At 44.0% G+C, this 13978-nt stretch overlaps 1 protein-coding gene across 15 annotated transcripts in view; it reads left to right on the top strand.

Annotated features, from left to right (window-relative positions):
- The window catches only part of LOC116473135 (AGBL carboxypeptidase 4), a 1494771-nt gene that overhangs the window by 1263463 nt on the left and 217330 nt on the right, over positions 1 to 13978 (top strand). For 5 of the 15 annotated variants that reach the window (XM_058443095.1, XM_058443093.1, XM_058443094.1 and 2 more), the window contains exons 4-5: positions 7321 to 7469; positions 13629 to 13842. The exons of the other annotated variants lie outside the window; for them this stretch is intronic. In XM_058443095.1, coding sequence (XP_058299078.1) covers positions 7321 to 7469; positions 13629 to 13842 — 363 coding nt within the window. The remainder of the gene's footprint in view (positions 1 to 7320; positions 7470 to 13628; positions 13843 to 13978) is intronic. 15 annotated transcript variants of the gene reach the window in all.

The following is a 13978-nucleotide window of genomic DNA, read 5'->3' as shown; positions in this document are numbered from 1 at the left end:
CAACAGCCATTTAGCAAAGATGAATCCCATATGGTCCCTACTCTGGAAGGGCTCATGGCCTGAAGGGAGTATCAGCAGAGGTCAGGGTCATGGATTGATTTGTTGGGCAGACATCCACCATGTGATCAAACTTTGCCTCCTCATAACTCCTACCCTTAGGCACTCACTGTGCCCACAGTGGTCCCTCAGGAAACTGGGAGCAGCCCTTATGCTGCCCACCTCACTTATTCCCACCACAGCTCCTTGGCTCCCCAACCCAGCCAACTGTGGTCCATTTTACATGCATTGAATACATGTGTGGGCCTTCAGTGCTTCTTTGACAGGACATTCTGCACATGCCCTGCCATTTGGATACTCTCTGGGCGCAAGTAGTTGGGCAGGAGGGAAGTAGAAGAACTACAGATGAAGAACCAGTCCAGTCTTCCCTGGCCACCAGAAGATAAGTTCAGAGCTTCTAGAGGTGACACCCTATTCCCCTTCCACCGCACCCCTCATGATTGTGGAGCTTTTCACAGACCCCCTAGGAATGTCAGAGATGAGCTGAGGGTCCCACAGAGTGAGCATTAGGCAAGAAGTTCTGAAAAGTACAGTTCACTGAGGAGGGGTAGGGTAGTGGAAAGAGCTGTCTTTGGAATCTGACAACCCTGAATTTGAGCACTCACCACCTATGTGACTTCTGGCAAGTTACTTTACTGCTCTGAGTCTTTACAGAGATAATAAGATCGATTTTGTAGGACCACCATAAGGATTAACTTCTTTCACTAAACTCGTGTTTAGTGAGTGTTCTGTATGAAGGACATTGCACTAGGTGCTGGGGATATAGCAGAAACATCCCCTCAGTGTTTATGTTCTAGTCAGGGAGATGTTAAACAAACAATCACGTGACAGTGGGCTGAAAAATGCTACAGAGAGAAAAAAAGAGAGATACATTTGATATAAGATACTTAACAAAGTATCAGCCAACTTTCCTTCTCAAATATGTCATTTGAAATGGGCATCTGCAATTCCTCAAAGTCAGGGAGAACCTTGACCCCCAAGACTGGGGACCTGAGCCTGCTCATTTCACCGCTTTCTTCCTGGGTGGGCTTCTCCCCCTTGGAAAGGGGGCTCTCTCGGATCCATTTCAACTCTGCTGCCCTGTGGTTCAGATTCCCCAAGGGTATGGCCCCACTGTGGAGGCATCTGTGTGAGCTGCTGGGATCTCACCTAATCCGGGATTCATGCTAGAATTTTTTTCTCCTGCCTCTGCCCAACAAAGCCTGCTCCTGCCCTCACTCGCAGAAGGCACTCAGAAAATGGGGAGAGAGAGAGGGCCTGAAGAACCCTGGCCTCACTACTCCCCCACCTCCCCAAGACGTCGCCCATCCATCAAAGCCCCAGTCAGAGATCACCACTTTGCTGAAGCCTTCTAGGATCCCTTAACCAGCAGTGATCTCCCCCTCCCCAAATTCATGCAGATCATCACATTGCACCCTTTGTGCACAGTGAGCCCATGGTCTGTGCCACTTGGCTTCATCTTATGAGAACTACCCCACCCTAGGGTCACACACCCAACAAGCTCCTCTCATCCTCCAAGCCCCAACACAGAAGTTGGTGACCATCCTTAGGAAGATTTCCTAGTCTCCTCCAGAGGCAGCACCCCCTCCTTTGCTTCTGCCCCAGTTTTTTTCCTAATGCTTGTTAGCCACATGGCTGGTGGTAGTCTGCTGCCTGTCTCTTTCCACTGCCGGACTATGAAGCACTCAGTTCCACCTAGCCCAGGGCTGGCACTCAGGAGGTACTTAGTAGATTCTCACCAAAGGAATGAAACCAGATTTGTCTCTGCTTTCACTGGAAGCCTAATGGAGCCAAGAAACAGAGGCACAGCTACAGCAGCAGGTGAGAGCAGCTGATGACTTCTGAGAGAGTCTGAGAAGGTCCACAGAAGGGGATCCTCCTACCCAGCTCCGGAGGCATCTTCCCTAGTCTCTTTCCAAGGACTTTGTTTAACTCCTTCATTGTTATGAAGCTGTTCCTATGCCCAGGTACTTCTCGACAGTAAAATCATCTCGATTCTGCCAAATCTAGTACTCCCTGTGCCACAGCAGAGGTTCTGTATGCATTTAAGAATTTTGACTTGATTTACTTTGCATTTATGAAGAAAATAGGATGGTACTTGTAACAGAAACTTCCTATTTACTTATAGAAGTAAAAGGATTTAGTCCTTTTTTCTAAAAAAAGAAAGAAAGAAAAAAGAATCTAATATTATTAACCTTTCTATTTTAGCTGAAATCAGAAATGACATTTAGTGTACAAACACATACATGTTTGAACAAATAGGTGATTTCTAAACCCAGAAGTCACACAAACATAAACATTTGTGTTAATCAGAAAGAACAGCATTAGTCCAGTTTACGATATAACAAGAACAGAAAATGTGTAATTTCATGTATTTGTTGCCCCAGCAAACACTTACAAAGACCCTAACTGTGTGTCATGCTTTCCATTTTAGGGAAAAAGCCAGTAGGGCTTAAAGAGATGAAGTAAATAACAGAACCAGGATCTTTACCAGGTTTTTCTAACACTAAATCTATTGCTCATCCGTTAAATCAGAGTTATTTGTATGCTATATAATAGTGTTTCACATGTTAAATCTGAACCTACCCAGAACAGGAACATACTTTGTCTCTGGATCCCCAGTGCCTCTTGCAGAGCCTAGATCTTGATATGCAGTCAGGGGTTGTGTGATGAATGGGTTCATGAATAAATGAATGAAAAGACAAGTACTACCTTTCATACTTTTTAAAACCTTCCTTTACCCAGCTGAGAGTTTTCTTTCCATGGAGGGTATATTTTCCCCAAAATAAACTTCAAGTGTGTGTCAATATCGGAATGCAAATGGATCAAAGCCCTTTTTTAAAAAAAAATTCCTACTCTTCCCACAAAGTGAAAAAAGTTCTTTTGTTACCTAAAATATCTGCGCCAGATTGTACAATGCTGTCTCTTAACGCAAGTGCTTATTATTGTGGCTAATTTGGTCACATGTGTTTGAAGGAGAACAATGCCTCAGAAATTTTTTAAAAGCAAAACAGCAATCTGAAGCATTTGTTGTAATGAGATGTAAATTGCCAACATCGGTAGTGAAGCCGACTAAAATTTGCAATGAAGTGATTTTCCCCTCTCTTAAATTAAAAGCACTAGGGGCCCTCCCTGCTCTCCCCGAAGAAAACACATGCTCTTTTGTTCCTTTTATTTCTGATCCTGTAATGCTAAACATTGCGCTCTATTGATTGATTCATTCCTTCATTCATCTGCCGTTTTGCCAGCTCCTGTCTGTTCTGTGCCTGCCTCAGTGCTAGGCTCTTCCAGAGGCGTCAGCAGCCTGCATGGTGGCTTTTGGTAATCCCCATTTTGCAGGTAGGAATGCTGAGTTGCAGAGAGGGTAAGATGACCTGACTTTAAAGTCATGAGCTGGGATTCACACCCAGGTCTCCTGAGCATTCCCTTTTAAGATGTACCTTTGGTTGGCTTTTCAAGCTGACCTTCTGTAGACAGTGTCCTGGAAGGAGGAGGCTGTTGCAGAGAGCTTTTGCCAGGTGTTAAGCAAATGGTGCTGACTGAGAAATTTAGAAAATAGTTTTTCTTGAGAGCCAAGATCTCAGTATAGTAGCTTCAATATTTGACAGAAGTCTATCAGTCCCTTAGGAGACCATTGTGAGCCTTGAGGGGACCATCGTGAGCCTTGAGGAGTGTGGGTGGGCTGTGGAGTACAAGGACCTGCTGTGTGCTGGGCCTGTGCTAAGCACTAGGGGCAAAAGCAGAACAGCAGGGCTTCTGTTTCACAGAACCTATGGTTTAGTAGAGACGAACTTTAGCGCACAAGTGTAACTTGTGTGGGAGTGGGTGGAGAGGGAGTGAACGACTATTTACCAAAAAACCCACTCTGTACCAGACTCTGAAATCATTGTTTCATATAAATATATGAATATATATAGTTATCTGATTTAATCCTCAGTCTTACCAAGTCACTGCTATTTTTCCTCCTTTCAGGTGACACAACAAGATCAGAGAGGTTAAGCAATTATTTATGTGTACGTTATCTCTTGAGGATAGAATGTGAATCAAGCACTGTGCCAGGTGAGCCCTGGTCTCTGACATAAAAAGACACGGTCCTTGGCTGCCCTCAAGCCTCCTCTCTGACATAAAAAGACACAGTTTTTGGCTGCCCCCTCCTCCTTTAGTAGGGGAGATAGATACAGAGACGAACAAGTACATCTGATTATTATGGTAGAGTAGGGGCAGACGGGTGGGGAGAGTCCAAAGGAAGCTCTGCTACCCAAGGAAGATCACAAGTCAACTAAACAGTAAGTGGCAAACCCAGTACTTAAACCCAGTATTTGGAGCTCTGTCTCCAAATCCCAAGCCAAGGGCTAGAGATAATTATTTACCAGTCTTTGAAGGGATAGAGCAGCCTCATTGGAGAGATGGCATTTGAGTCAGGCCTTGCATCACTGGTGGAGTTTGTATAGGTGGACATCTGTAGGGGTAGAATGTTCTGGACAAAAGGAATGGCATAAGCAAAGAGTAGGAGGCAGGAAAGAATGGCGTGTGTGGGGAGAGGGTTCGGCCAGCCACTTTGCCTAGAATGGAGTCTGACTGTGGGAGGGGACCAACAGGATGGAGCCAGAGAGGTGATTCTCTCAACCCCTGCTCCCTCTGATGTCCCTTAGCTGTCCCTCTGTAGACAGTGTGATAGCAGAGCCCTTTGTCTGTAACTGTGCCATCTGAATTGTCCATTCTAACTAGATGCTTCTGATTTCAACTTAACAGCCCTGATTTCTACTTCTCGGACTCCAAGAAAGATTACAGACATTCAGAACAGCTTCCCACCTGTCCATGCCTGTACCCTCAAGCACCCCTACTCAGCAGCAGGACTTTACTTCAGAATCTTTGTCCCAGCCCATTAAAGTCCCTCTCTTCCTCCCCTCTCATGTCATGAAGAATTTACTAGGCACTTCCCTAGGCTCCAAGATGCTAAAGGGAGTAAAACTTTGCTCTTGAAGAGCTTCATAGTCTAATGTTGAAAACCGACAGGCAGATGATTGCAAACATAATTTGCTACAAGTAGTCACAATGTAGAGACCCCCCTACCTGGGAGTGATGACAGTCAAACCTCACAAAGGAGACACCTGAGCTATGTCCGAAAGTCTAACTGGGCGCTTGGCAGACAGATGAGGTAGTGTTCAAGGCCAAGACAACAGCACAGAGGCCTGGAACAACGTAGCATTTGGAGTACCTGAGCAGAGGTGAATATTGGTGGGGGGCAAGAAATGAACCCTAGAGGTAGTGAGGAGGCTGGTTGTTCTGGGCCTTATGGAGGCTGTGGTGTGGGACTTAATTTTGAGAGTAGTGGGCAGCCTAAGCAAGGAAAGACAGGGTCATGTGGAAGATCCCTTTGATGGCCTTTATAGAGATGGACGGGAGAGAATCAACTGAAATTAGGGCCGTACTGGATTCATTCTGTTGTCCAGCCTCTCACGGAAGGAAAAGGAGGCTTTGGAGGAAAGACGTGTTCTTGCTAAAGATGACTGTGAGTGAGTGGCTTTCATGGACCTCCTGTTTTCAGCCTATTATTTTTTTTCTGTTGGCTGAAGGTCAGACCTAGAAGAGACTTCACACACCAACTCGGTCATGTGCTTTAGGGGAAATTTAAGTAATTACCTCTTCCCAGATCTGAGAAAAGATCAAATGCTCCACTTGAATTGGTTTGTGTCTCAAAATTTTAACCTGTGATCCCACACAGAGAGAAGAAACTTTGGTATTTGCTTCTGAAACTTTAGAATTACTCATTCATTGTTGTCATTGTTTTATTAGCAAACATTTAGGGAGTGCTACTCAGCGCCAGGTGCTGGGGACAAAGGAAAGAATATGACCTAGGCCCGGCCCTTGAATAGGTCCTGCACCTCTTATTGGGAGGTGCTGTCAGAATGATTATGATGCTGTTGGTCCTTCGCTCTACCAACTTCTGTATCTGTAATTTACTCACCTGTCGTCACACAATTAAAATATAGCATAGCCAGGAATGGGACCTGCTATTTTATTTGCACTGTTCTGCTCCCCAACCATCTTGCATTCAGCTTTGTGCAAGTTTCTTTCTTAAATCTTATGATACTACAGAGATTTCGTCTTTCACTTAGCAGCTGCCAGCAACTCAGGATTGAGATTCTCTCATGGGAAGCTGTATCATGAAGAATTTTAGTAACAAATTCACCAGGACCTTCACTGCCACCAACCAAAGTCTAGGATCTGTTAACTGAACCCAGAGTTGCAAGCAGATTGCTACAAAAGGCTTTAATATATAAAGAGCTTTGTACCCAGTTGTCCACATGGCTAGGATCAAAGAAGGCTGGTCTGTGAGTTCATCTGTTACCTAAGTTAACATGCACAGACAGAGGGAGCTGCTGTGGCAGTAGCCACATCTCTGATCTCAGTCAACTCCTGAAATGTTTGCATGGGGAGAATTTCCAGCATGTTAAATTACGTTGGCCTTTGAAGTTGTTCTCCCACAAAAGTTAATCAAGTCATTTGGCCTTATTTACCCATTTTCATCCTGTTTCTCTGCCCTTAAGTAATCAACACACAATAGGTGATTTTATAAAACAGTCCATTTTTAAAAGCTAATGGAGAAAAAATAACCCCTTTAGAAACTATCACCATTTATCTAGCTTCCTTTTTGCTGTTTAAACTGCATGTAATTTGTGTTGATTGCATTAAAATAAAAATCAGAGTAGCTGCTGGATCAGGCAATCAGGGGCTTAATGTGTATTGTGTTTTAATTTCTTGGTTCAAATGCGCCTGTCTAGATACTAGGTCTTGGAGAGGGGAGGCCTTCACGTTTTTGCCCACGCTTTCCTAAGCTCCCTTCTTCTGTTACGGCCTTCTCCACTGTAAGATACTGAGGTGAGGATTTTGGCAAATACACGATTTGCATATTTCAGTAATTGCCACCCCTTCTCCTCCAACCCAGTCGTAACAGAACCTCTTTCCTGTGCAGGAAGCTGAATCCCTGCCTTTCCATTTAGACAATGACACCGTGGAAGAGTGCTCTTCATTCAAACTTGATTAGAGTCTAGTCCACTCTTGTCTTCCAGTTTTCCACCTTTTCCCTTGTGACATTCATACCTCATATTATTTTCGAGTCTGGGTTTAAGTGTAGTTCAATGGACAAAAATAAGCTAGCATATTTTTTGTGCCACTGTGTGCTGATAGATGCCTAGTTAAAAATATTTGCCTTTTATTTTCCTTGGAGTTCTAGACAGATTTCTTTTCTTAACTGCCTAGGTCCCGCCATTGATCTGGAAAAAGTAAAGTCAGAATGTCTCGAGCCCGAGCCGGAGTTACGGAGCACTTTCAGTGAGGAAGCAAATACGTCGTCCTATTACCCTGCTCCTGCGCCTGTCATGGACAAGTATATCCTAGACAATGGCAAGGTAGTGTTTTAAGCTCAATATCCATTCCCTGCAAGTGTTTGTTAGTCAGAGTAAAGGTGGAGAGTGTGGTGGGAGCTTTCCAAATCACAGCTTGACTGGTTGGCCTCCTGTCCTAGCCCTGAATGACTGTTTCTAGAATTTGTATATTATAAGTAGCGTAGCTTTGCTGGGGCGTTTTCTCTTCCTTCTTCCTTTTTTTTTTCTTTCTTTCTTTTTTTTGAAAATATTGAGCCAAAGTAACTGTAAAAGTAAATTGACATTTTAAAATAGCTTACTAGTGAGAAAGATATTTCTTAATTCCCATGATAGTTTGATGAAACTTGTCCCACCTTCCTATGTAACCAGATGCCTAAAATTTATCAGGTGAACTGGAAATGAAGTATCTGACTTACAGATAACAACTCAATTTGTATTCATTCACCACTTAGAAAGTATCTGTATGTTCTAAGCCCTGTGCTAGATAACGGGAATACAGGGAAGAACAAGACATATTCCCTTATCCCCAAGCCTCCTTCAAGCTATATATGCAGCAGTGGTTAGCCCACAGTCCTAGGACCACAGAGAACTCCTCAGCGTTATTTATATGACCTTGAAAACAAATCATGAACAAAAACTTAAGATTATTAGTAATGGAATCGCTTTTAAAAAATCTTAAAGTCACATGATGATATACCAGCAGGGCAGGGGAGGAAATGTTTCTGACATTCTTCTAACATTCAATTGAATTGATCTTTGAAGAAGTATATCAGAGCCCTTTGTGTAGGCACTGGTGAAATTCAGTTTTAGCATTATATTCTCTGCCACCGTGGCATGCATTACAGACATCGCCTCTCATTCTCCTTAACGCGTCATGTGTTGGTTCATTTTTCTTGCCTCATGCTTCAAAAGGTCTCTGTTTATTTAGTATCATTCTCTGTTAGGTTGATGAGAAAGAAAAATTTGTTTTATTTGGGTTTGTCCAGCTATGTCTCTGCAACTGGCCAACCTGAGCCAAAGCAAATATTGTCAAGCCGAGGAAATGAAACATATTAGTTTTCAGGGCTCTCTTGGATGTGCTGTCATTCCCCGCATCTCCCACTGAGCGCCTCCTCCCCTGCAGAGGCAAAGCTGATGGGCCAGGCCACAGGCCCATTCTGCCTTGCCTTGCTGCCTTCAACAGGCTTGAAACGTCAGCTTTGCAGAGGAGAGGTGGCATGACAAGTTGGAAGTCGGCAGACTGGAGCCTGAGTTCTTAGCGTAGCTCTACATCTGTCCTACCTGTGTGACCTCGCAAAGGTCCTTCACTTCTCTGGGTCTCAGCATCCTTGTCTGTGAAAGATGGGATTGGATTGATGCTCTCCAAAGGCCTTTCTGTTTCAAACTGTGTATCTAAGTTTGGTGAACCTTCCCCAATCAAAGATAAAGATAGGACTGTGCTATGTTTGTTGATTTCTTTTTAGTCCTGAACACGTTGTGGAGTGACTAGAGAGTTTTTCCTGAAGTAGCTTGAAGAGAAATCTATTTCTCCCTTGCCTTGAAGGCTGATGGATAGTTTCAGAGCATTATAGGGGGCCTGTTTTGCAAAGATAGCATTCTTCCCCCAGAAAATGAGTCTCTCAAACCTCATTTAATATTTTTACACGTGAGTTGAACAGCAAATCTTGAAAATGCCTATTTTGTTTTTTCATTGGTTTTTGCCAGCATGTTACTATAAGACTAACCTGGTTTTTCTTTGCACCTAATTGGTAATCAGGCAGAGAGAGTTTTAAATGCAGAGGAAAGGAAGTGGACACACTGGAAACGATGGCAGCTTCCCAGAACAGCATCTCCCACATCCCAGAAGTAGCCCTCACTGTTCTTGGCCCTGCTGTCTTGTCTGACCCTTCCTTCTGTCTGCACGATCAGCGGCCTTAATCTCCGCAAGGCTTAGAGCACTGGAATGGGATACATTTCCTAGTAGGAAATGATTTTTGTCCTATAAAACTTTTCACATAAATATATTTTGATCGAGTTCCATCCTACCAGATGCCATATTTTTAATAACCTCCTTTAACACATAACACTAACGCTTTGGTCAAATAGTATACTGTGGTTTGCATGAATCAGGCTTGCCACACAAATTTCTGATTTGGGTAAAGTGCATTGTGTTTTATTTCAAAAACTCATTGAATCATAAAGCTGCAAAGACCATTAAATTTTAAATAACCTAATTTATACATAGTATGGATAGGGAAACATATCCAGAGAAGGGACTCCTCTATAATTACATAACAGGTTAGAGGCAGGCAGGAACTGAAAGCCAGACCTCCTGGTTCCCAGGCCAGTACTCTCACCAGTCTGTTCTGCTACGTCCCTGAAAGCTGAGCATTGCTCCAGGTGACCTTGAGCCTTGCTAACCTCAGGGGCCCTTGTCGCAAATGCCCCGGCCTATACCTGTGATTGGTCGTAGCGAAGCCCATTTCTTTCTGTGTTCTAAAGTTGGCCTTGTACTTGAGTGAATGTCAGAAAATATTTTCGTCTCCAAGGAACAGCAGCTCCTCAGAAGTGAAAAACAGTTCCATAAAGACATTAAATATGCCCATCCATTTCTTACTGCTTTGTATACAGACTAGCCCTTATCACTTTGTAGGGGACAGAAGAGGCAAAGCCTTGACCCTCCCCACTGACACGTACTGTGAAGGACTGAATCAGGTGGCAAAGGCTCTAAGTGGGCTAGAAATTCAGAAAGGATAGAACTTAGCCCTGCAGTAATTAAGGAGTGTTTCCTGAATTTTAGACTGGGACTTGAAAGATTAGCAGGCTTAAGAAAACATAGGGAAAACATTTATTCCCGGACAAGAGAATGGCAGGAGCAGAAACATGGGGAGAGGAAAGAGGGTAAAGGATGTAACCGTTGCTGTGTCCTCCTGACACTTTACACATCTTTTCTCATTTAACCCTCTCAGCAACTCTGAGGTAGCACTGATCTGCTGATCTGTATAGCTGAGAAAAGTAAGGCTCAGAAAAGTAAAGTGACTGGCCCAAGTTAACCAGCAAGCAGGTAGAATAGCTGAGATTTACACCCAGGCCGGCAGCTCCAGTGCCCATCCTCTTGATGTTACGGCACACTGGAAGTAGCGGGAAATGAACAAGTTCAGGAATTTTGTAGTGTAGATGGACTATGTGGATGAATATAGTAGGGAAATGAAGTAGTAGTAAACAGAATGGATTCTAATGGGTCTTCAAAGCCAGGCTGAGGAAGTTGGATTAAATGTGATAGGAAACAGGGAGCCATTCAAAATTCCAGAGGATTTACCTAAAAACACAGTTGAAAGACCGCAGAAGTCATCTAGTCAAACAAGGAAGGAGGTGTTTTAGGGAACTTAATCTGTCGTGATTATAGGATGGGCGGGTTGAAGGGAGCAAGGACTGGAGGCAAAGGCCCGTCGGTGGCTGTTTTCCTGGTTTCCCTGTCTGCAGTGGTGAACTGCACTGGGAGCTGGTGTGGAAGTAGCCAGGCAGATACAGAGAAAACTCAAAAGGAAAACTAACTGAACATTGATGTGTTAGGTCTGCTGTCTTTGATCTACATCAGTACCACCTTGGTGGCAGCAAGGAAGACAGGGAGAGCAGAAGCTTCGGGATCTGGGTTTGAATCTTGATTCCAAAATTGACTGGTTGTGTACCTTACGAAAAGTTACGTAGTCCCTCTAAATCCCTGTTTACATCTGTAAAATGGGAAAATAGTTTCTACCTATTTCCATCTCTTAAGGTCGTTAAGAGGAATAAATAAATTGAATGTACAATACCTGGTTCATGTACAGTGAACCAGGTACTCAAAAAATACTAGTACCCCTTTTCTCTTGTAGAACATTGGCTAAAAGGACTTTTATCTCCCTTTCAAGAATAACAAATTAAAAGATCACAGGAAAGCAAGGACCAGCAGTGGGGGAAAAAAGCAGAGATTTTTGAAACATCTGAAGTTGGCATCCATCTCTATGATTTTCTGATTCAGAATTTAATGTAATTCAAAGTTCCTTGTTTTTCTCCTACCTCAGGAAGCTTGTGTGGGTGGCTTCAAGTGTCATCAAGGGAAGTGATGCAGGGTCCAGCAGGGAGCAGCGGGGAACTTGTCCCCAGCATGCCCAATCTGGCACACAGACTGCCCACCTGCAGTTCGAACTGCGGAGAAAAGGCCACACTTGACCTTGGTGTCCCTGTTGCCTAGCCAGCAGCCAGGTAGTACATCTCACTCCAGGGCTGCTTATCTTTCCTGAGCGGATGAACAGATTTGCAGTACTAAAGTTTACAGCACAGAGAGGCCAGGTGGATCTAGTTATCTGATTGCCTGCAGCAGTCTGACTGATCTTTTGAGCAAAAGGAGGTGAAGTCAGACGTGCAGGTAGATTGTTGACTTACCTTCATGGGTGGGCTGCGTTGCTATTTTTTTTCTTCTTGATGGTTGGAAAATTTCAGTAATTGGTAAAGGAAGAAGTTTTGCTGGCTGACCTGACTGCCTAACTATGTGTATTCACCTTTCTTCCCAAGCCAAGCTCCAGTAGTAGAAAGATCTTTAATTGCTTTTTGAACAATTGGTCTTGCTGGTCTGCCATTAGTTGGGTATGCGTCCAGTCTCTTAGACCAGGGACCTCTCCAGAGATGTCTCTGACCATGTGACATTAGCAACCTGCAGGCTTTCTGAAAACAAGGACCTTTGGCAGGTCCTTCTCATGCCCCTTAGAAAGTTTAGCTCATTAGCAGCTGCCACCCTCTGTCCCCACAGAGGCCATTTCCTCCCTTCACAGACTCAGCAGAAGCACGACGTAAATGGCAATGTCAAAGCGAACACTGTTTTTTTAATGATTAATGTTAGTAAATGACTTGTGAGATCAAAATTTTAAACTCCTTTTTTTTTTAGATTTACTAAAGATGCAGAAAGGAGAACAAATTAAAATCTTGTAGCTTATTGCTGGAACATTCTGGGTCTTATTGGCTCTGCACTGAAACTCATAGGGAGCATAAGATTGTGTTTTGTTCTTTGTGCCGTCGGAATCAAACTGGGTACCTTGTGGTTGTGTTTAAAATCCTAGGTGTTTTGAGCCAGAAGGAACTTTGAGATGAAATCCAGCTCCATCGCTTCATAGGTAGGGAAATGAAGCTCAGAGGTGAGAAAGGACTGGCACAGCCCTACTCCAGTTGGCAGGGCAGCTGCTGTCCTTACTTGAGCTGGCAGAGGTTTTCACACTTAGCCATACATTGGAATTATTTAGGCCACACCCAGCCCAAATAAATCAGAATCTCTAGGAGTGGGGCCCAGGACTGGTGATTTTTTTTTCTTTTCTTTTTTTCTTTTTCTTTTTTTTTTTTTTTGAGATGGAGTCTCGCTCTGTCTCCCAGGCTGGAGTGCAGTGGCATGATCTCGGCTCACTGCAACCTCTTCCTCCCGGGTTCAAGCGATTCTCTTGCCTCAGCCTCCCAAGCAGCTGATACTACAGGCGCATGCCACCACGCCTGGCTAATTTTTTTGTATTTTTAGTAGAGACGGAGTTTTACCATGTTAGCCAGGATGGTCCCAATCTCCTGATCTCGTGATCCGCCCACCTTGGCCTCCCAAAGTTCTGGGATTACAGGCGTGAGCCACCATGCCCAGCTGTCACTGGTGATTTTTACAGCTCCCTAGGTGACCCCTGTGTGCAGCCAAGGTTGAGAACCACCATACTAGGAAGGTATATGTCCCAGAATGTTCACATTAAAGGAAGATGGGTCTTTCCGTAGTGTAACACAGAAAGAAGTTAAGCATGTGTGTCCTGAGATTTGGTCAGGCTCTGAGCAGCCTTGTGATAAACTAAGTATAGTGTAGAATCTCAACTCTGCCACTTACTAGTTGAATGATGTTCAGCAAGTCACCTCACCTGTCTGAACCGGTGTTTCCATCTGAAAGGCAAATGGTGTTATAATGCCTTCTATCCACAATTGCCATGAAGATTTGAGATAGCAAATATAAAGCACTAGAATAAGGCCTGGCACACTACACGTATTCAGTAGATGATAGCTATTATGATTACCCTTAAAGAGAGTTACTTTTGTATTTATGACATGAATCTCTTACAGTTGTGCAGCAATGCTTTTTAAAGGACAAGAGAAGCCTCCCACTGCCCTCCTGTCGGACTAAACAGGTGCTGGTGTTCTTATTCCTCTCAGGTCCATCTGGGAAGCGGGATTTGGGTTGATGAGGAGAAATGGCACCAGCTACAAGTAACCCAAGGAGATTCCAAGTACACGAAGAACTTGGCAGTTATGATTTGGGGAACAGATGTTCTGAAAAACAGAAGCGTCACAGGAGTCGCCACAAAAAAAAAGAAAGATGCAGTCCCTAAACCACCCCTCTCGCCTCACAAACTAAGCATCGTCAGAGGTAGGTCACTGAGTGGAAACACAATGGCTGGGATTCTGTCTTTTACTCTGTCAAGAATGTGTTAGGCACGATTCAATTCAATGATGACTTATGAAGCCTCTGCATGCCAGACCCTGGGCTGAGCCCGGGGACACCA

Source organism: Hylobates moloch, unplaced genomic scaffold (genome assembly GCF_009828535.3).
Source record: "Hylobates moloch isolate HMO894 unplaced genomic scaffold, HMol_V3 SCAFFOLD_8, whole genome shotgun sequence".
Lineage (NCBI taxonomy): Eukaryota > Metazoa > Chordata > Mammalia > Primates > Hylobatidae > Hylobates > Hylobates moloch.
The sequence above is the reverse complement of the archived record's forward strand: the minus strand, read 5'-3'. Positions and strand labels throughout refer to the sequence as shown.